The 23,594-nt window shown below is 42.0% G+C and overlaps 1 protein-coding gene across 1 annotated transcript in view; it reads right to left on the reverse strand.

The window, feature by feature from the left end:
• The window catches only part of kif5ab (kinesin family member 5A, b), a 51,294-nt gene that overhangs the window by 11,922 nt on the left and 15,778 nt on the right, over positions 1–23,594 (reverse strand). The window contains exons 2-18 of the mRNA XM_084543565.1: positions 22,733–22,820; positions 20,940–21,013; positions 20,493–20,597; positions 20,049–20,097; positions 18,905–18,960; positions 17,696–17,783; positions 17,335–17,459; positions 15,741–15,845; positions 13,820–13,968; positions 12,223–12,371; positions 9,842–10,068; positions 8,995–9,063; positions 7,689–7,895; positions 4,444–4,590; positions 3,623–3,811; positions 2,884–3,001; positions 664–728 (exon numbers count right to left, since the gene is read on the reverse strand). Coding sequence (XP_084399691.1) covers positions 664–728; positions 2,884–3,001; positions 3,623–3,811; positions 4,444–4,590; positions 7,689–7,895; positions 8,995–9,063; positions 9,842–10,068; positions 12,223–12,371; positions 13,820–13,968; positions 15,741–15,845; positions 17,335–17,459; positions 17,696–17,783; positions 18,905–18,960; positions 20,049–20,097; positions 20,493–20,597; positions 20,940–21,013; positions 22,733–22,820 — 2,010 coding nt within the window. The remainder of the gene's footprint in view (positions 1–663; positions 729–2,883; positions 3,002–3,622; positions 3,812–4,443; positions 4,591–7,688; positions 7,896–8,994; positions 9,064–9,841; positions 10,069–12,222; positions 12,372–13,819; positions 13,969–15,740; positions 15,846–17,334; positions 17,460–17,695; positions 17,784–18,904; positions 18,961–20,048; positions 20,098–20,492; positions 20,598–20,939; positions 21,014–22,732; positions 22,821–23,594) is intronic.

A 23,594-nucleotide genomic window follows, 5' to 3' on the forward strand; every position in this document is an offset into this window, starting at 1 on the left:
CACGGGAGGGTTTTAAACACACACATCCCAGACTGCGTCACACACTGCCACTGAGACACGGATAATGAAATCGGACCACGCTGCACAACAACACATGCAGTGACATGAAAAAGGCACGTGAACATACAGTATCCGCAAATGCAAGCCAGTTATTTCAGTTTTTATTATTTTCAAATGGCACATTTTTAGTAATCAAGTGGTATTTTATCTAATCGTGACCAACTAAATGACAAAAGGAAAACCTGAAGCATGGATTGTGTTTATTAAAAAAGCTTAATACATCTACAGCGTCAAGCAAAGATCCCAAAAGAGCCAATGCACCATGTGGCCTCTATGCTAATGTGACTTCAGTTCCTGTACCTGGGGAACATTAATATGTCAAGTTTACTCTAAGCCAGTCTGCTGCATCTTCATATTTATCGTATAGATGTGAAAGTGCCAATGATCTTCTAATCAAATAAGCATTTTCCCTCAAATAAAAACCCGGAGTGACGAGTCCAAGTACAAGACCCAGCAAATTATATATACAAAATGCCATTTATGCAGTCACAGACACACACACATACACACACCTGACACATGCACACCTGCAGTTAGTCGAGCTCCAAGCCGGTGTGATAAAAGGTCAGTACACTAATTCGCTGTCACTGTAGTCATGGTTACCTTTATATCGCAGGAACTCTGAACAGACGTGTGATTCTCCCCCCTGGTCGCCTGTGACACACTCTCTGAAACACACAAATTTAGCAGGGGGTGGCAATTAAAAAAAAGTCAAAGACGAGAAGGAAGACAGATAAAAGAGAGTAACACACTGGTGGCGATGAAAGACGTAACAGCAACCTGTCAGCAGCACCAGCAAGGTCAGCGTGCTCCAAGCCATGCCTAGAGTGTGATAATATCTATTTGCAAAAGACATCTATTGTGTCACGCTGATCTGATATTGACTCGCTGCTGTTCCTCCGTCGGGATGATCAAATTATGGAGCTCTCGACGTCGCATGAGGCTGTGTGATCAGCGTGACCTGCAGCACTTTGTATTTATATACTTCTGTAATGTCTCGAGGACCCCTTGGCTCGGGTGTTAGGCGGGGCTAAAATTGATTTCCCTCCCTCTGAATCCACCGGTTATTTAATGCTGGTCTGTGGGACTCAAGAGGAGGAACGACTTACATTGCCTTTGGCCTGATTTGTGAATTGTGTCAGCGCCTTGGGAGTATGTGCACTTAGCTGGACCTTGCACAAATTTCAAACGTACGATTAATCTCGGTGTGCTGGTGTTTGGAAGTCTAGCCTGTCCGTCAGTGTTTACTGGTGTTTTTCTTTTCCTTGACGGGGCAGGAAGAACTCTGGCACCGACTAAAACTCTCCACTGAAGCCAGCAAAGTTGCTTTAAATGAGAAGCCGCTTCCTTCCACCTCCAGCGGGTCATAGTTAAGATGCAGTGACACCATCAATTATTTTGTACAGACAAGGCTTTGTTGAACTGTGTAAGAACCCTGATGACACCTCAAGCGATGACCTTGCATTGACGACACCTTGAGATCGGCGTCTCAAGTCACCAGTTTATCAAGATTTACAATGTAGATCTAAATATTGTGCAGAGAGCCCCACAATGTCACACAGTACGTGGGATCATCAATCATAACAATAAGCCCTTCAGGACAATGTCATCTTAACAATATGAATTCATTGGAATAATGTTACTTAAAACTTTAATTGGATTAATATTGAGCAAAGACCTGCTGACTGGATTTGCTCCTGGAGTTTTGTTCATTTGGCTTAATTTATCAAACCATAAATCTGTTTTGCTGATCAGGTCATATTGAATTTTTCTCGCTCCACCTTAGAATCAGAATAAATGTTAAAATCTTTAGCCCTGGTTTGGCATTCTGCTCACGTAGGTACAACATCTAAACCTGAGCCTGAGGCAAAGACACTTTATTACAAAAAGTAGTGCCTGTACATTCCAGATATTCTGCATTTCCAGTGTTTGTGCTCTACTGATCTCCGAAGGTTTGCCTAGATAGTGACAGAATCATCAATCATCACTGTGCTTCTCCAAAAATGGCTTTCTCCAGGTCAAGACACACACATCAGGTTTATTGGTGATTGATTGATTTGGTGACGTAGATGTAAAGTATTGCTTCTCTCTCTGTGTTAGTTCTGTGGTCATCTGCCTCTCGCCCAATGTCTGCTGGGATATGCTCCATCCCCCTGCGACCGTCTACAGGATAGACAGTTATTGATAATGAATGCAGAGCTGCATGGCTGTGCGACGGTTGGCTGCTCAGTTGATCCCGACATGCTGTATAGATTGTCGTCACTTTACAAAGCTACTAGTGGTGCTTCGGAGATGAACCCAAATGATCTTAACTGTTGATGTAAAGATGCTCCGCAGTCCTTTCCTCTAGCACCATGAGTGGGTCAAATTTGTGCCTTCTTGAATGGAATATATCCGTTATAACAAGTTGGTCGCTTATATATAATCATGTATTTGTTCCAGCTTGCGACACACTTTTGTGCAAATTGTTCACTCATGAACCACTTTTGCGATCCCTGCACCTTTCATCATGCGCCATCATAAGTTTGACATTTCTGGTTTCAATATTTGAAATATGTCAAATATTGGATGGACTGTCGTGAAATTGGGTTCATTCATATCCCCCTCAGGATGAATTGTAATAACTTCGGTGAGTACCTCACTTTGATAAACATTATACCAGCATGCTAATATGTTAACGTTAGCATCTAGGTCAAAGGTCTGCTGGGCCGCCTCATTCCATGGCTCTGGACTCGTAGGTTTTTATGTATCTGCAGTATGTTTTATGTACTGTTTGCTTCTTCTTCTTTTTTTTAACTATAAAGACAATAATAATAACTCTACCTTGAGCTTGGAGTTTGGCCAGCTCCTCGGTCAAAGAATCATAGCTGTCCTCCAGCTGTCTCTTCTTCCGCTCAACGTTCTGCATGTACTCCGTTAGAGAGCGGATCTTTGCCTCGTGCTGAAAGTCAGAACACAGATCTCAGATGCAGAAAGTTTACTGATGAGTGCAGACGTCAACCCAAGGGAACACTTTATACCTAGGATAAAAGGTACTTTCTATCTTTGTTGAATGCCCATGGTTGAATATTGAATATTTATGATCTCTTGCCATTAGGGAGATTGTAAAATTTACATGGTGACAGCTTCAGGCAAACACATTACACACACAGCATAAAAAACACGCAATCCTTTAAGAGCGACGACAGTTTGCATACTGAAAGTTTCTGATGCAAATAAATCTGTTTGACGCTGTGAGCACATTGGTCTTCATCAGAGTCATTAACTTCACAAAAGACTATGCAGCTATGCATAATGTAATTAGACTGAAGTGTATGCTGAAACGCCACTCAGTCATTTGTGGTGATAATTAATATTTGGCGATGAGATGTTTCAGAGTCAATTGTTGTGATGTTCCCAAAACAACTCACTATTTCCCTGTGGAGTAACACATTCTTTCTGTCACCAGCTGTTTTTACTTTCTCTAATACTTATATCAGATCCCCTCTCCAGATATCATCACCAGCAACAGCTGGAACAGCAATCTTCATCCCTTTCGCCCTCTCTCAAAACATATCATCACCTGGGAGATGAGGAGGTGACACGAAGACAGCTCTCTGCCCGTCTCCTCCATCTTGCGGTGACACTCCATTTGGAGGTTCTCCAGGTGGCGGCAGCGCTTCACCATGGACTTCACCTCTGACTTGATTTTACTGATATACAGGCGAGCCACGGTGAACTCCTCCTCGATCGCTCCGGTGATCTCCATGGGCTGGAGATGAATGAAACAGGGAGGCGGAGAGACAGTTAAAAGACTAGATGTTTGATCGAGATTGAGCGGGGACGACTTGAAGACAGTTGGGAGATTAAAGGGGCAGGCGAGGGAAGGATCTTAAGAACACCTTCTGGCATTTTGTGCTCAAAGCCATTAGTTTAACAGCATCATTTTACAGACGCTGTGACTAAGGTGTACTAAAAGGAACTGTGGCGGATGAAATATCAGTCTAAACATAACAGATGACAGCAGATAAACCTGTATATAAAGTATATGCATAAACATAATGTCATGTCCAAGGGTTATATAGTGGTATAATGCACAGGGCTTGAGTTAGTCATTCTAAACAACACATCAGTAGGGGACTGTGAATAAAAATGGTTGTAATTCCTGCCCTTTAATTAAAGCTGAGAATCTGCACTTTAAGCCCATATTTGTGATACAATTGTAATTTTGGTATTTTTTGTTAAACAGGCAAAATAACAGAAATTGTGTCACTTTCCAAACATATTTTATATGGAGCTAATTGTAAGTGTAATGAACCTTTAGTGATGCTTAGAGAGCATTTTATTTTAAATCAGAGCCTCCAGTTTCATCTCAGTTTCTCTGGCAACTACATCTACACTCACCAGCTTGATGTCCCTGTTTCCAACGATGGTGCTGAACTCACTCAGGTCCCTCATGAGCCCGTTCAGAATCTCTGCGATTCGCTTTCTCTGGTGGCTGCTCACTTCACTGATACGGGACAGTTCCGCCTCTAACGCCATGAGGTGAGCCTGCGGGATGAGAGGAGAAAGGCGGGGAGGTGAAATTCGAGGAAGACAGGATGAGAGAGAGGCGGGGAGGTGTGCCGACTGAGAGCGGTCGCGTGAGAGGAGAAAAATTCAATCCAGAGGAGGGGGAAATGAGATGGGCGCGCGAATAATAAGTGAAATACAATTGTGTAGGAAAGGACTGAGAAAGACGATTTAGAGGCCTTTAACTTGAGAGCACACTTAACTGTGAGATGCATTTTAACCCCTGACCTCAATCTCTTCCATGAAATCCAAGTAGTAACATATAATAGCCACTAAATAACAAATCAATAAACTACAGAGACATGGGCTGATGGCATCCGCGGTGGATGAAAGGATCTGGGAGAGTGAACGATGGTGCTTACTTTACCCTTCACCATTTTGTACAGCAGGCAGCTCCTAGACAATGCTGTAGCCACAATGGCTGAAACACAACAAAACCGTTTTGGTACGATCGATACTCTACAAGCATGACGAAACACAGTGAAAGGTGGGTGCTGCATTTTCTGTGATTCAGACAAATTAGCTTTTTAGCTGACTTAGCGACATGAAAAACATTGATTTTAAATGCAATCTTGAATTTGTCAGTTTCCACTGTGATACTGCTACAAAGACTTACCCCAGAAATAATGTAGTTGAGCTCGTCTTAACAGCGCATTTTAATTCGTTGCCCCCATGGATCACAAGTCCACTGAAAGCACCATTAACCCATCCCCTGCTTAAATACAGTAGCATTCACACCTTCATCATCTTTTCCATCTTCATTAACTTCAAGCCCTGCTGTCATTTTCCAGGTCACCTCTCATGTCAAAACATTTACTTTGCACAAATGGCAGAATATAATTAACTAAAATTGATTTCTTTAAGGACAAAACAAAGGTTAATGAAAAATGTTCAGTTTAGCTGACGAAAGATTTATGAAGACATACCGAAGAGAGCAGTTGGTCAGAATGATGAACTGAGTTAATGGTAAAACGGGGCTTAAGTGGATAGATGGATGAAAGAAGGTGCTTAAAGGAGCAGATGAATGGCAGTGACAGTGACCGATGCTACGGCCTCCTGCAGCCTCAGACGTGAAGATGGCTGCAGAGAAAGTGAGAAGCTGACCGTGACGAATGCACTCCACTGCACCTTGTTTCTTGGTAAATGAAGCCCCCTTTATACAGCACACTTGAGAAAACTGAAACACTGCTCATTATACTAACAGCTGGACGGCAAAAAAATGGAGAATCGGCCCTGAAGACTCAGACCGCAGCCGGGAAAATTCCCTGAGACGATGGAGTAATGAGGTTTTCTCGTTTCTTGTATTTGCTTGTATTGTGTTCTTTCTCGCATTCAGTTCCTCATCTTGTTAGACTGCTAGAGAACGAGTCGTGTCAGGTGAGAGGTCGGGGCAGAGCAGACTGAAAAAGCTGCGGAGGTGTTGTGCTAAATGAAATGATTGAGGTGAGAAAGGCTTTCTCTATGGTGTGCAGTTATAATGTCAGCTGCTTTCATCAATCTTGATCAGCTTCTGAGAAAGGCCGAGGGGGAGGAGGGGAGGACACCCGGGCAGATTGTAAAACCGTGCATGAAATATTGAAGTGAAATATAAGAAGGTGAATAATGGTCCACTCTGCCCACTGAGTAAGTCAACTGTGTTAAGGTCTGAGCTCTGACAGTGGTCTTTATTTCGGTTCGATCTCTATTCTTTACGTTTTCAAAACGTTTTTTATTTTCTGAAAAATGCTGCACAAGAAGTTGCAAACTTTTAAAATGATAACACATTTTGAAGCAAAACTTTGCTTCACTGATAATCTTGTTCCTTATCTTAAAGCTGCTGACTCTCTTTTTGCTTTAATTCTGTGAAACATCCATAATCTTGAAAATCAATATATAACCACAGGGCTTGATGTTTTCTTCATTATTAAAGTGATCTGGGGACAATTGTCCTTACATCCCTGGATATACAGAACTGCAAACAGGAACTCATTTGGCGTGCATTTTAAAGCAACAGCGTGCCAAAATGCAATTAAAAGCCTTGGCTTGGTGGCAATCGTGTGACGTTATAATCTTGACTAAGCAGCCAACAGTCCCAAAGATACTGAACGAAGCAAAAACATTTTTGAGGTGCTGTATTTTTTAACACTCCAGCCTCAACATGACTGTGTAGGTGAGGTTTGACTGATCGTGGCCAGACAACCCACCTAAATCGTGACTGATGCACGAAAATATCAGACTGAACCACGTCCTCCCCAGAAGGGAAAAGCAATAAATACTACAAAAGCAGAATACCCGACAAATATTATAGCTTTGGGAGAAAATACTGAGTCGGCATTCACTAGGTGAAAATGCAGTTTTTAAGACTTTTCAAAGCCTCAAAAAACTGACAGCGTTGTCACTACAAGGCTTTGCTTCGTAAAACCTGAATATTATAAATTCTTTCTAGGTGAATTATGCCAGATTTTACTGACTAAAATGGAATTTCTTCGACAGCACCGACTGCTTCCCCCATAAAAACAAAGCATTCAGTAAAAATCATACGGTACATTTTTTGCGTCCTCTGTGGCTGCAGATGTTCTTCTAAAATCCACGTGCAGTTATAGTGCGAAACAACCACTGACTTGTCTCTTACCTAACAGTTATGGGTGCCACCGTGAGCGTGAGATTTTTCTAAAAATATTTTTTCCTTTTTCTTGCATGAAGCTGTTCAGGAATTCTGGAGGCACAGTGTGTCTTAATTTTGTTTCTTATCTGTCCTTCCATGCAGCTCTAATTGAGCTCATTATCTCTTTTGCCTCAAAGTGCCTTTTGAAGCAGTAGTCAGACATATTCTTCTAAGACATGGCCTTAAATGGAGTGATGATTTGATTGTTTTATAACTGAAAGTTCCTTCCTTCTTTTTGTTTTACCGCAGCATGAACCACCACAGCGTGAAATCTGTGCATTTATTCGGTCTTGATAAAGCCAGGACAGTCTCCTTTGTCTCATTGCCTTTTTCTATTTAATGCTCTTTGTAAATTTCTTCCATCTTAACCACAATATATAAATACATATTCACCTCTGCGGTATGAAACATGCCCCTTGAAAGTCCGACCCACCATTTTCTTTGCAAGCTCTTCAGCCAGGAGCTTGTTCTGCGCGCTCTTCTCCTCGACCTCCAGGCTCTTCTGGTCGTAGTTGACGGCCAGCTCCTCCAGAGCCTGAAGGACTTCCTTCACCTCCGCCTTGGCAGACTTGTTCTCCGTCTGCAGCCTGCCGAGCTCGGACTGCACCTTCTCACTGTCACCCTTGGACGATGCCAGCAGCTGAGAGGCGCACAGAGACACGGCAAAAAATAAGAACTGTAAACAGAGCAGGATTCGGTTTAAAGGAAAAATGAGCAGAGAAAGTGTGGAGCACTGTTAACCGGGGAGGGCTGCTGGGCTTTAATAAAACATTATTGCATTGTTTATCTTGTTCTCTTGCTAATAAGACACAAACTGGTGCACAGGCCCTGTTACACAATCCATGTGTGACTGAACAGATGAAACATCATCAAGTGACACTGTGGGAGCTGATGTTATTTTGCCACCATGGTGTTTGCTTCTCCGCTGCAGCCCACTGAGGGTCATTTCAGTCAATGGACGTCATTAAATGTAGATGTTGCTCGGCACGAGTTGCCTGCGTATTTGCACTGTAGCTTTCAGCAAACTGATGTGACACATGGATATAACTTCATGTTACTATGCACAGATCGTGGTCGGGTTATGATTGTGTCTGCTCAGCACACAGCGGGACAATTTGAGGATATGAATGGACAAATTTAGTGCTTTACTTGGCAATACAGCAGACTACCTGCTAAAGCCTGTCTCTGGTTATGACCATGTGCTGTAAATACTGCTCTTAATTACATTCTGATGAGGTATTTTAATTGCTGTTGTTCCCACAAGTAGAATATACTGCACACACGTACACGCCCTGCATACTTATTTTTCTACTACATCAAATTAAATTCACAATGATGGCAGAGTCATCGACAACTTTAAATATTGTGGTGGTTTATCAGCCACTGCATTAGCCAAGTGAAAGAAGGCAATACGAGTCAGATTGCTCATCAAGTTTCAGTCCTTCATCTTTCTTTGATTCCTCTCTGAATACCTCGCACCTGAGCAGCCACTGAAATCTTTTTAATTTAAATCTGCTCCAGATATAAATACACTCGTGTTTAAACAAGGCAGTTTAATTTCTTCAAGTACTGCTACCTGAAAAGAGTTTTGCTTTTCCCTCATTCATCTCAAGGGCAAGATAATAAACCTCTCACGGCTGACTTCTACTCACAGTGTGACTTTCATCGCCACATTTGAATTCCTGCTGTGAGCTGTTTAAACGAACTGACGAAAGGATGTAAAAATCTAGATATTTTACCTCCTCCTGGTCAAGCATCTGCTCCTTCAGCTTCTCCACCATCTGGCTCTGATGGTTGATCTCGTCATCCTTTAGTGGTGAGGAGACACATGTGATGGATACGGTTCGTTTCGTGTGTTATTTATTAAATGCTCTGATACAGTGCATTCACTGTACACTGTGAGACTAAGTGTCATCTAGTGGGTTCAGTGTATAGCCTTGTATATGCAGTAGTTCCAAAATCATTTATTTAATGGTCTATGATCAATTGACCATGCATAAGACAATAAACGCATGCTCCATCAATGCTAAACTCAATTACCTACAGCCAGAAACACTGTATATGTTCCAGGTGACTGCTAAGTATAAACACACTTAACATGTGACACAGAATGTCATGCATTAGGTCTATAATTGTAGGTGTACCAAATTTATGCATCCCCACGGACTGCCCTGTATGGGCATCCACACACCCAGATATGTCTGCATATGTGGAAACATCATGGTTCATTTTCCTCATATACATTGTACAGAAACGTACAGAAAAAAACGTGCCACTGTGTTAACACTATATTGCCTCTGAATATTTTATGGTATATGTGTAGATGAAAACAATAAAATAGCACGTTATAAGATTCTGGAGTTCACAGTTTGTGCAGAAAGTGTGTAAAATTAATCAAAGCTTTATTGCTTAAATATCAAACATTTCTATTACCCCAATGATATCTGTTCCTACATGAACCAGAATTCATTAACATGATTAATACATGCATTACATATGCTCTTTCAATTCATGTGTGCATACCATTATATATAAAAAAGAACACATTCATGCACAAATGGTCCTCATGTGACATGTATTTATTACCTTATCATCCAGCTGTTTGTAAAGCTTGCGGATCTCCTCCTCATACTTATAACGCTCCTCCTCAGAAATGTGAACCACAATGGAGGAGGCAATCGAGCAGGGGCTGCAAGGGCTGCAAGAGCTGCAGGGGCTGCATATATCGGGAGCCGGCTCCTCGGACTCTGGAGGCACCACAGGGGCATCCTCCGATCCTCCACTGAGCTCCCCCAGCACAACGGCCTCCTCACCTAAAGACGAGGCACAGAATGTTTGATTCTCTTTGTGAATGTGTCGCTCTTATCTCTGTGAAATTCTCCCCTTTGGATTAATGCATAAAAAGGGATTAGTGGGTTAATCTGCAGCATATGTCCTTCCCGTACCCCTGAATGCATTTAAATAGCAAGTCTGAGACATTTCAGTGCCATAAAAGAGCATCTTTTGATACATGGTCTGATACACACACCACATGCATATAATAGTAAGCTGCTGAAGCACGAGAAAATAGAGTATTCTAATTATACACAGTAAAACAAGTTGTAATGACAGCTACCCTGGGTTGCAACATGTTGCCTCAGAGAGCATCAAGAGGTTTATGGGAAAAGGAAAAAGCAGCAGGTTAATTGAAAAACACAAACTCTGGCAACATAACATGAAAGTGAGAATCTCACATTCAAGTCCTGTCACATAACAACCGACTGAACACGAACATAAAGTGTGTAAAGACAGACGTACTGTACTGGAACAGGTGACAACGGCATGAATAAGCCAGTGGATATGTGAACTGAGAAAGATTAATGAAATGTAATATACTGTATTGTGCTGCATTTATTGTTCTGTGTTATAAAGCATTTATCACTTCACTTCCTGAAGTGAATACGCAATTTATTACACATTATTAAATTTTCTCAGTGTGCCTGTTCCTGTGTGTGTGTGTTATTGCTCTTTATGTGCAGCATCCAGACTGATACAATAAACTGCAGCTGGAAAGTGAAGGATCAATATGGAAATTAAGTGATTTGATCTGTAAGACAAGGTTACAGAAATCTTTTTAAATGTAACATGCCTCTCCTTTGCACACCGCAGGAGATCCCCACTGTGAGGTATAAAGAGATGTGATTTACTGTTAGACACACCAGTTCCTATCTTTGGGACACCCTTGACTAAAGAGTTGGGTAATGTGGTACAAGACGCAGGTCAACAGCATCCATCTCGAGGAGTTCGTGCCCTGAGGTGTGGGACAATATAGGAAGCAGTGGGAAGGGAATGGGGGCAACGAGGTTGTCAAAATGATCCATTAGGAAATTAAAAGCACTAAATTGTGTAAGAGATAGAGAGCGATTTGAGGGAAAGATTGTGAGTGTGTGTGAAGGAGAGTGAGAGTAACTGAAATGGATGAAGCAATAAGAGTAATTATTTTCACTGATAGTTCAATAAAGATGAGTTACAGTGTTTCATCGGTGAGGGAATGCTCTCCAAGAAAAACATCGGACAAGACTCATTACACAACCTGAATGTCAGCCAATCACTGCCACTGAAAGCTGTGGCATTTGGAAGGAACAGAAGTGCTGTGCGTAGGTGTGTGTGCGCGCTGACATATGAGAGGATCAGTGTAAGTTGTGACTCTTCTCTGAATGTGATTAGCCCCCGTTGCTCTGAGGATTACTAATACATAAGGATTCATAAAACATAAAGTCTGCAACATTCCCTGCTTGCAGTAAAGTGTGAGAAGGGATCCAATTATATTAAAAGTAGAAGTCTGAAGAATATGGAAAAGAAGTAAGCAGAAAGAGTTTTTTAAATGTTTTGGGCACGGGTCCAACAAGCCTGTTTGGCTGCCGTCGCCTCGCATCTCTGCTGGCAGGTATTCAGACGATATCAAATGAGGTCAAATCTGCACTTACGTGAACTGAAACATAATGTCTGCAGGCTGGTGAAATTTTCATTCTGTTGGTGAATATGCTTCAGTGCATGAAAAGGAGCAGGAACGGGGAGATGCAGAGATTATTGCAGTGATTATTCTTCTGCAAACACCACACTTCTGTTTTCTCACTGCAGCCTTTAGTAGGCAGTTGATCTCTTAGTCAAACATAAAAATGATTCAGGATGTTGGCTTGCAATTCATTTTCTTAAAACTGGACAGAATTTCCATTCTTGTCGCATCTTTTATTGTAGTTATTAAACAGGTCTACAGCTACTCTTGCAGCTCTATAAGGTTTTGCATATGCACAGTAATGTTTATGAGCTAAATCCTAACTTAACATGCTCACAATCACAATGCTAATATACTAAAGCTTAGCAGGTTTTGCAGGTATTGTGTTATTAACCAAAATAGTGATATCCAAAACTGTTTTCTAAAGAAAGTTTATGTTCAGTGTTTTTGTGAGTTGGCATGATCTCGCTACCTTTCTTCCAGTGGTTCAGCTCAGCCTCGAGACTTTGAATGGTCTCCTTCATTGACCTGTTCTTCTCCTTTTCCTTTTCATACTTCTTCTTCCACTGCTCTGCTGTGAGCTCCAGGTTCACGGACACGGTATTTCTTATGGTCTTGGCTCTAATTAGATGGAAACAGAACGGGTAGGGAAGGGAGGAAGAGAAGGAAACAGCGCGAGTTAGGAGGGTGAGAAGGAAAAAAGATGGAAAAAAAGCAAGGTGTGAGAGAACAGAGTCAAAAATGGCTTTCAGCCCTGTCTGCTCAACGAATATGGGCTTGCATCTCATTAATTGGTATGCAAATTGGGTTGCTGCCAACTGTGTTTCATGGTGCATGCAGTGGGGGAAGCAAGAGGCAAGAATTCAACACGTGAAAATGTGTCAGACCATCTAAAACATATTCACACCATTTATATACCCATTTATACAATGCATAAGATGATGGAATATGTAGGCGACAATAGATCATTCCTGGATTGTGATGCCAATAAGTGGATTCAGAGCTGAAACCTTCACGATGGCATTTCCACAGCACTTAGTAGCTGTCACTTAATTTCACACTCCAGAGAGAAAACACCGTTGTCCTTGTTCATGTATTCCCTGATATCGGCAAGACAATCAGCATCATCTAGAGTCTCATCAGATCAGAACAGATATATAAAATATATACTTGCCTACTTAATACAATAGCCATAGTTTGCTCCCTATTATTGGGTTAATTATGTACTTTTTGCTATTTGCACTTCTAGTTAGATGCCAAACTGTATTTGCAGTTGAATCTAATCTAATCTAATCTAATCTAATCTAATCTAATCTAATCAGGTGGAAAAAAGTGAATGCAAAACAAAGCTAATGGACTGCAACTACACTCTGTGTACCAAAATTTAGAGTCCGATATTGAATCTCTGTTTTTAATAATAAACAAAAGTCGTCTTAAGTACTCGATCTACGCATTCAGTCCTTCTCACCAGCCTTTAATGCTGCTGTATGGACTGTGCATGGTTATTTGCTACAGTGGCAGCAGTGACCTATCTCAGTAGAGTGTGACAATATTAGTTCAATATCCTGTTTTATATCACACTGATTTTTACAAAGAAGCCAACTGTGGCATTCGACGGTTGTTTACTGAGAGAGAAATTTCAAATATCTGCTGTGAATCCTTTTGTTCGGCAAGACATTATTTATTTCAGCCAACCCTCGCACGTCAGTCTCAAATCATTGGTAGGGGAAAAGGGCTTAAGGAGTCTTCTTTAGAACTGCATTCCTTTGAGCTGCCAGCGAGCAATGGGAGAGGAAAGAAATCCAAACCTACGAATGCAGCTTACTGATTAGATTAGCAGGGATGCTCTTTAAGCAATCCCAGCACAATCAGAAGCCAGACTGCAACGCAAACCCAGCCTCTAAAGCAGCGCGTGGGTCATCAGCTAGGCAGTAATATGTGAGCAGCATATCCGAGGTGGACGCATTTAAGCAAAAAACATCCTAACAGCTGCAGCTTAGAGAGACAGGGGAGTGTGTCGTGCAGCACAGTGCAGCAGCTCATGGCTACATAGCATAGAGTCATGTTACCGTTGGCCAAACATCAAGGTGGATTTGGTCTCTGCCTCATTGTAGCTGGAGGGAGAGCAACAGATAAACATGGTGGTGCGACAGTTCCCGCCCAGAGAGTCTTGCAGGATACGAGTCATTTTGCTGTCACGGTATGGCACGTGGGATTTCTACAAAAGAGATATGAAAGGGAGGGGAGACAGGGAATCAAAGATAGGCAGAAAAAAAGACAGAGGAGACGATTGAAAACCAGAACGACCTTATGAATTGCTACACCACCATAGCTTTCTTCGAAAAACAACAAAACTGTGTTTTTAGCATCAGCAGAGCACAAAAAAGAGGTGATTCATCTCCTCCTGCTGCATTCATCACAGTTTTACCTTTATAACCCTTGGAAATGCTTCAAACAGACTGTGTCCTTGCTCAATGAATGAAAAATTAATACCAACGGATTTATGCAAGATTTGTGAGACATTTACAGAATGCGAGTCTTTCTATTATTTTTTACGAGGAGTTCCCTAAGCCTTCAGAGTTATATAATAGAAGATGGTGAATGTTTTAATTACGGCGAAGGAGATTGGAGGGACTACAGAGTGGGTAGAGTGGATCACATTACCAGCTGCAGCAGAGGTGGGAATTATGGATGAGGGGCACCGAAAACTAGCTAAGCCATGTCACTGCAGCAACCACCCAGCCCAGCTGCAAGACAAGAATTACAATATGGGAGTATTCACAACACTGCTTTGCATTCAGTGGTGCGTTGCTTTCACCTCTAGAGACAAAGTTTTCAAAGTTTTTGCTTTTCAATGCATGTGCACGGCATGTGGTTCAGGTTACTTAAAGATTGTGGCTGTGGAAAATCAAAAGTGGAACTACAGTTCAGTTCATTCGTTTAGAAATGTGTGTATGTCTCACAGCCTGTGTGTTTAGCTGGACTCTTGGAATAATGGGCCAGGCACAATAAAAAGGCCTCATGTCACCACCTCTATCAGAACAGGCTAACAGGGGAAGTGTAAACCATTCGTTCAGTAGGAACATATTAGCATGCAAACTTGATCTGACCATTTTACTCAGATTTTAAAAAATTCTTTCTGCACATGAAGGACATTGTCCTTGTCCAGGAAAACAAGGTGATGTGATGAACCACAGGGAGGGACAGAAACATAGCGGTAGCACGACAGAACTTTTTGTGTTGGAGACCTTCAAAAAATTATTACTGAATACTAACGGGCAAAAACAACAAGAAGTTCCAACCAAGTGTTGAAAGTGAAAAGATGGAGTCTGAATCGGCTTGGTTACATCATGGTTATCTTCTTCTATTGAACGAATTAATTGTTGTCAATAAAGTTGGAAAATGTGTATTCTACAGCACCACTTAATAAATGCAGCTTTTTGAAAAATCCATGCAAAGAGATAAGATGGAGTCACTAATCTGAATTATTTCAATCAATGTGAAGCAACATTTTCTGTGTACGGGTAGCCAATGACACAAAGATTAAAGACATTTGGACATAGCCAAGCTAGCTGTTTCCATCTGTTCTCAGTTTCTGTCTTAAGCCCAGAGAGATCCTCCATACAGCTATGACACTGCTATCAGTCTCTTAATTTAACTCTTGGCAACAAATAAGCATATTTTCCTGCAATGTCTAAGTGAACTATTCTTTTAAAGTAAGATGATGGTTGTCTCTAGAGACACTGGGCACATGCAGTGTGCTGTCAATTTGGCTCTGACTGACTGCTGGTTCTTTTTCCTCAGCCAGGATATTTAGGTGCTTCTAATCTAATACTTTTAGCTAATTCACTGCAGCCTGGACTAAATTTCGGGAGACATATTACTTTGGCCACGAGCATTAGGTATCCGTTAAAAACAATCAATAACGAAGCCGAGCCTTAGGCCACCGCTGATAGATAAGAAGGACTGCGGAGCTTTTCTCCACCTCACCGTTCCCTCAGCCAAAGCCGAAATGACATTCCCCAGGGCCGACAGGGACTTGTTGATGTTCTTGGCCTCATCCAGCACTGCTCCCTCTGCACCTGTCTTACTGACCTGACACAGATACACATACAGATAGGAGGAATTAGTTCATAAAACACATTATCGGTGTGGAAACTGTATTTATTTTCCTGGTGATGCTATTATTTACAGGCCCCAAGAAACCTGTATGTAGCTGGAAATTCAGAGCACAGTTTCCAGATGATGACAGCATACACCGTGGTGTACAGAAAACATAGACTGTTCAGTTGCTTCCTTTCCAGACAGTTACAATGAATTGGTACCAAAAGCGAAAGAGGAGGTGGTCAGCTGAATGTACAAAAATGTTTGTGAAACAAGCAGGATATGGTTCAATGTTAAGTTACCAATGAAAAATGAACCAAGATTTTATTATCTGGGCACAAAAAAAGGAAAATAGAACGAACCACACACAACCAAATAAACTCAAATAATTACTGGGCGTTTGTCTTTGTTTTCCAAATTTCAAGGACAACCGCGAGAAAACTGCAAGAAAATTACAGACAAGCAAAATAGATTAATTGATTGATGCTTTGTTTTGTTTATTGTTAGAAAAAAAAAAATCATTCAGCTTTTGAAAAGGCTCCTGCAAGAGGTTTAACTAAGGCAGGTCATTTTGTGGCACCATTGCCATGGGATATTTACCGCAATATAAAGAGTAGCTTAATTACAGAGGAAAGAAAGTTGTCCTATCACGGCCTTCTGTGGAGCACCAGGTTCCTCTTCACTCAACTGTATTTTGTACCAAAGCCTCAGAAGTTACTGGAGCAGAACCATTTCCCCCATTAACCCCAAGGGAGGACCTGAACAACTTACACATGCACCTTCAGCACTTATTAGCTTAAAGCCGCAGTTGTCAGCATCTATCCAGACTATAAGGCCACATACTACTCTAAGCACACACTATTCTATATTTTGCATCAATACTATCAACACCAGACCATACTCAGAAGCCAAAGGCCATGTTCAGCTGTGTCTTTAATGTATTTTCTTGCTTTCCAGTTTATGACCTGTGACCTTAGATAAATCATTTAATAGACGGGCTGAGCTGACTCAGAATTCACCCAAAAGAAAAAAAAAAACCACACCTTGGAGCAGGGAAATAATTCACTGTTTGTGTTTCCAAACAATCTGAGGTTTGTCAGGGTTGAAACCGCCTCCAGAGCTTATCTGAACGGACAGAAACAACTTCTGAGGCATATTATTCCTCAGAAAATATTTTTTTTCTCTTCATCAGTGCAACCAAGCGGATTCGTTCAAACCCGATATTGCATCAGAGACAGACTAAAGCAACTCCTCACTGTGGACTTCAAAAACAAAAAAAAATCCATTGCTCTGTCACAGTGAGAACTAAAATATGTTTGTAAGGGTGAAGTTTGGGCTTTTATTCATTGTTTATCTGCTTCTCTGATGTCTGAAAACACAATTTCGGAGGAAAGACATCTGCTCCCAGCGTTTCAAAGTCTTGTCAGCACTAAATGTTGACTTTTAATGCGATTAAAAGAAAATACCCCGTTGTTCCTACCTTCTCACTACCAGCAAGGTCAACCAGGTACAGCTTGCCACTCAGCTTCTGCTCGGTCTCCACGTTTTCTTGTTTGATGTTTATCAGGAAGATGCTGTGACTGCGGGAACTATGCTCATTCATGTCTGAAGAACAAAATGAGCAAAGAGACTCTTTAAATGAAATGTCATTCAATTTGCTATTTTCCCATAGACAGAGTCAAACGAGATGTACTTCGCACCTCATTCTGTACCCCCCCACACACACACACACACCCCTTGCACTTTGATACCGATATACTTAAAGCGTGAAAAAACATCTGACATGATATATCTGACAGGTTGAGTGTCAGAACATCAGGGAGCTCAACTGTGTGACTCACTGGTGACAGCAACGTGGCGGTTGGCCTTCCCTTCATCTATCACATCCATCACTTCCTCGGGACTCGTGACAAAGCGTTCCGTGCAGCCCTTAACGAAACAATACAAGGACACATTCATTGATGGGATGATGGGAAGAGGCATACTGTCTACATATATATATATATATATATATATACATATATATATAGAGAGAGAGAGAAATCATATTGTGTGCAAGGGCATCCATTTTACACATAGAAATGCACGCCTATACACATACAGACAAATTTAAACATACTAATACGATCAGTGTTTGCAATCTGAATCATTATCCTCCAAGTTTAAATGTTCAAATGTCTCGATATTTTGAGACACCGCGCTCCATCCTGTTGATTAAACAATCGGTCAAGGGAGGGATACTCACTGGTAAGAGTCAAGGACAGATAGCTGTTTGATCCCATTTGAAAGGAGCCATGAATCACATGTGTGATGTTCGTTAATTTAAAAGCTGCAGTTTGTCATTAAGACTGTAAAGTACCATTTAGCTTCACGTGCAACGGCTCAGTGAACTACAATATACGACGTACGTCAGCACCGTCTACACATGGCTATCACACTGGCACATTTCTACTTCAGCGGCTTTGGGTAGCTTGTGGAGAGAGATCAGGCGTGAAATCAGACTCCTGAAAATTAGTAGTCACGTCAAGAAATGCAACAGTAATTTACATCGTCCCAATAAACTGTGATATAATAACATATTAGAGAGCACTGGACGTGCTGGTCGTTGTGTTTTAATAGCATTTGGCAGAAGCAGTGTTAGATACGCTAACATGATCCTTGCATTTTCTTCACAAACAGATAGTAATACATATATATATATATATATATCTATATATATATATATATAGATATATATATTCATTCATTCATCTTCTGTAACCGCTTATTCCTCTTAAGGGTCGTGGGGTCTGCTGGAGCCTATCCCAGATGTCATCGGGCGAGAGACGGGGTACACCCTGGACAGGTCGCCAGTCTATCGCAGGGCTAACACAGAGAAAGACAGACACACACATGCACACCTACGGCCAATTTAAAATCACCAATTAACCTACTGAGCAAGTTGTTGGACGGTGGGAGGAAGCCAGTGTACCCAGAGAGAACCCAAATACATACTAGAGAAAATAACAATAATTTGCTGCCAACCTGAAACGTGTCTATGGGTGACTCACCTTCACAAAAGGAACTCTGTATTTGTCTTCGTGCACTGACAGGTTGATTTTTGTCACTGTGGTGTGAGGGGAAAACAAAGGGAGAGAGGTCATTGTTTCACCCAAAGCATTGCACGTGTATGGGTGTGTGTGTGTGTGTGTGTGTGTGTGTGTGTGTGTACAAATGACCAACTGCATGTCACTGTTCGTCTTCTAACCGTAAATAGAATCAGAGCTGACTACGTTCCCCTCATTTTTGTGTGAGTCAGCCTCCACTAACGCGGTGTGGAAGAAAAAATGTCTGAATGTTTTTTAATGGCGCTGAACCATTTTTTGACAAAGTCACAGAGAGGTGAAACACGTACATGTGCTAAGGTCGACGAATAAAGCACTCAGTTTTGCATTTCACATTTGAAAGTCCAACCATGTTGACGATGATTAAATTTCAAAGGTTTGGGGAAGCTTTTTTTCCCCCTCTTGAAGACAGTGCAGTTTTGTGTATTTTTCCTCTCAAATACCTCTATGGTGTGTTGTCCTCTTTGCTACCTTGATTCATCTCTTTTTTCTTTTTCTGTTCAAAGCTTAAATGTTCCTCGGCCTCCGTGAACACCCCCCCCCCCCCCCCGCATACAGATGAAGGCTTTCACCACCGTCTCTGGCTCCATTAAAGATGTAATCACAGTGGTGCTGCATCCAGCTCTCTATCCAGTGCCCTCATCATTTCACACTAGACATATATCAGTGAGACGACTATATCGGGCGTAATGTAGTGCCTCTGGGTGTATATTGTGAAGAAGCGTAGAGTTTTACTGTCTGGTGCAGATTGGTGAAAAATATAAAGAAAGGAAGTATGGTTGTTATTAATACCATGGCAACCAAAGAGGAGAGAGTTAATAAATATTTTTGCCTTGATGGCTTAGTAGTGCTTGGAGATGATGTTCCCGGGTGTAACTACTGTACGAGGCTTTAAACTTCTTTTGAAATTGTTCCTACATTTTTAATGCTGTTTAGATTTCTTCTTTAGTTTTGATGTGTAAACGAACTGTGTGCATTATGTGTACTGGTCTGCAACACGCTTGCTTTGAGTTGAGCGACACATAGAGCATTCTGAAACTGAAATAGCAAAAAAAAAAATAAATGAGTAACGAATGTCAGTTGTGCATACCGTCCAGGAGGTCTCGGATTTTATCCATGTAGATTTCAAAGTAGGAGACCTGCAGCAAAAAAAAAAAAAAAAAAAACATATTCCTCAGAAAGGAGAGACAGAAAGATAATCTATAAATGAGCAGAACGAGCTTTCTTCTCACTGCACAAATACAAAATGCAAAATGATGTCACAGTAATCTGTCCTCCCGCGGGTCTGGGGAGGTATTATCCTCTATTATAAGACTGTATAAAAGGGAAAATATTGTGGGATCATGGTGGTTTATAATCATGATTTATTGATGCTTGGCTGATTCCACTCAGACTATCCATGTGAGGATTACATCAGAGGTTCCAGTTGAATTCCCAATGAATATGTCATAGTGTGCAGGAGCAAAATTGGCCCCGCGTGCGCCAACTGCGCTCGTGCACACCTGAACAGAAACACGTGGGAATCTACACTAACCTTAATGTGGAATTCCAGGTTCTCATCCATGGCAAATATGTGTTCAAAAATGTCCTCTGCGATCCGAGGTATGATTCCCATTCCCTGGGGATCATGAAGGTTCCCCTGCACAAAGAATGAGACAAGATAAGAACATGGGAGCGAATAGGGGGATAAACGCAGACCCTGGGACGTATTAAGTAGAGCGAATAGTAAAAGAAAGCACGCCTGAGAGGCTTTTGACTTGAAAAGGAGCAAGGTTGTTTCCCAGAGAGGGTTGTAAAGGAGGCCGGGAAAGAGAGATGGAGAGCGATGGCCGTGATGGTGGCAGATGTACTGTCAGTGCGAGCAAAGGAGGAGGTAGTCTATAAAAAATAAAGGAGTAACTGTGTGCTTGTGTGTGTGTGTGTCTGAGTGCGTGTGCCAAAGTAAGAGGACTACCTTTTGAATTATTTAGAAACACTGTACCTCCATGGTGTGCGTCTTTCCCGAGGAAGTCTGCCCATAGGCAAAGATGGTCCCGTTGTATCCACCCAAGACATCTGAAATGAGGAGGAAGAAACAAAAACATGTTAGAGAAAGAGACAAGGAAAAGAAAAAAAAGGGAAAGAGGAAAAAAATGTAAAACTGAAGAATGGCAGCTGGAGTGTCAGAATTACAGACTCCAGCTGTGAACAGCCAGACATGAGGTATCCAGAGAGAAGAAAATATATTTGACCTTTGCTCCATACAGAGATCGAACTGAGCCTCATAAAGCCTGCGTGCGCTGAGAAGTGCACGGTATTTAAGATCGGTATGGTGCGGAACGACCTCTGTGGCTGCGCACAATAAACAACAACAACAACCTGCGCGGCACCTAGCGAGTACCAGTGTAGGCTATTTACTCCCCCTCCATTCATTTGGTGGGAGCCACAGCGAAATACAGCACCCCCTCACCGGCTGAGGTTATAAAGAACCACTCTGTTGAATGTCAAATTGCTGACACAGTTTAATAAACCCCTGCAGTAAAAGTCAAACAACAATAAAGAGGAACATATCACCCTGAAAGGCCGGCTGCCACAGGTTAGCTGACCACAGACTAATCACAAAGGCTCACAGCTGAAACCATGCAGAACCCTTTTCATTTCCTCCTCCTCCTCCTCCTCCTCCTCCTCCTCCTCCGTGCTGCCCTTCCACTCAGCTCAGCAACATGTCTTCCCCTGCTTTCACACTGGTCACGGTGACACAGAAATAGAGTATGACACATAAAAGAACAAAGGATGAAGAAGGTGTTTTCATTTTGAAAGGGAAATAAAGACAGCAGGAGATGAGGCTGCTGAACAACAGAGACCACCGGAGGGAAAAGATGGGAGAGATGAGGCAGCACGCGCATGAGAGAAAGACTGCAAAGAAATAAACACTATAAAGCAGAGAAAGTGAAAACACAGACATCTGTCTCCGGACCAGCTTTCTCTCGGGCCTCTCGGTTACCCTGCTCCCCTGACGCATTTCAAATCTCACTTCTTTTAAAAAATAAAAAAAAAAACTTCATTTTGTTAAATCCCTACCTTGAATTTTTAACCCTGCTGCAATTCACCTCGCCTTTTTATTTCTTCTTTCCTCCGCCTGCATGGTAATCTCGCTCTCTATAAGTAATCTCGCCCGCCAAATCAATCTTTCTCATGCTCCATCTAGAACTAGTCCACCGGAGTTCCACACTCGCTTTGAAGGTGAAAGAAAAATGAGAGTCTAACAGGGGAAAAAAGAGGCAGGCAGATCCAGAGAGATGGAGGCTGAGGTAGGGGAGGAAAAGACTTGAGGGTATTGGTCTTGCTTGATCCATGGCTTTGAGGTATATCAGTCCTGCCCGGCTGCTATAAGCACGGGTGGCGCTAATCTGTGCGTTTTAGTGCTCATACCTGCAGGTCATGTGACCACATCACGTCAGCTGCTGCTCCATGCACCAGTGAATGAAGCGTAAACTGACTGATTATGGAGAAAATGTTCATTCAGGTCATTCAGGAGAATTTTCAGTCATCCAGGTCATGATATACCTAAAACAAAGCTAAAAGTGTTAAAAGTGTTCAGGTGGCTTTTTCAGTTAAGCAACTTGGATGGGCGGTGAAACATCTGCAAGACAACTCCAACTAGTCCGGTTGCCTTGTTTTAGCTTCGTTATAGCTTCGAAAGATATATTCATTCAAAGTTTCTCGCCTTTTTCCCCCCTTCTGCTTTTGTGTCACTCATGCATATTGGATTAATAAACCTTAAATGTAACTCACCTTTGACAATCTGCTTGGCACAGGCGTTGTAGACCTGCTCTTGTGTGGTGTTCGTGGGAAACACCTGGTCAAACGCGTACGACTTCCCCTGCGAATGCCAACACAAACAAACAGATTAGAGAGCGCTGCGGATTATTTTCAACACCTCCTTCTCCCCTGTGTCTTCCCGTAAAATCCAAATTTGTGGCGCAGAGTGCAAGGGTGTGCGAGAGAGGAACGCTTCAGATGTAATGTTTATCCTCGAAACGTCATGTAAACACCATGCTGCCGCTGTAAAGAAGTGCCACGTCAATATTTCCTTAATGCACGGTGAACATACGGATGCAGTGTCCATCTGTGTGTATTAGCCCTGAATAACAGTGTGTCTATCACATTAAGAGGCCCATCTGTCTCCCTTTGAGTGGTGCAGTATGTATCCTGTGTGTATTTTGTGCTATTGAGAGACGGTGGGTGTTTTGAATGAGCGCGCTGCAGCACGGAGGCTTGGGATAAAGGCAGTTTGACCCCAAGAGAGAACGAGGGAGAGGCGATCACATCTGGTGTGAAACCATTCGAGGCAGCGCTCAAGGACTTGAAGAGAGAAGAAACAGGGTGGAGAAAGAGCAGAGCAGAGGAGTGGAAATGCAGGGAGCGTAGAGGAAAGCAGATGAAACCAATGTCTGCATGTGAGAGAGACAGCATGAGGAGCTGCACAAAGAGAGAAGTTAAAAAAAAAGAAAAGAGAAAAGAGTCTGTTTTTCTGACTGAAGAAGATCTCAGTGAGTCTCTCAACCGGCAACCAGTTAGGAACAACAGCCAACCAGCTGATTATCAGTCACCAAACATCCGCTCACATATTCAGCCAGATACAGTACATGCTAAT

Source organism: Chelon labrosus (genome assembly GCF_963514085.1).
Source record: "Chelon labrosus genome assembly, chromosome: 4".
Classification (NCBI taxonomy): domain Eukaryota; kingdom Metazoa; phylum Chordata; class Actinopteri; order Mugiliformes; family Mugilidae; genus Chelon; species Chelon labrosus.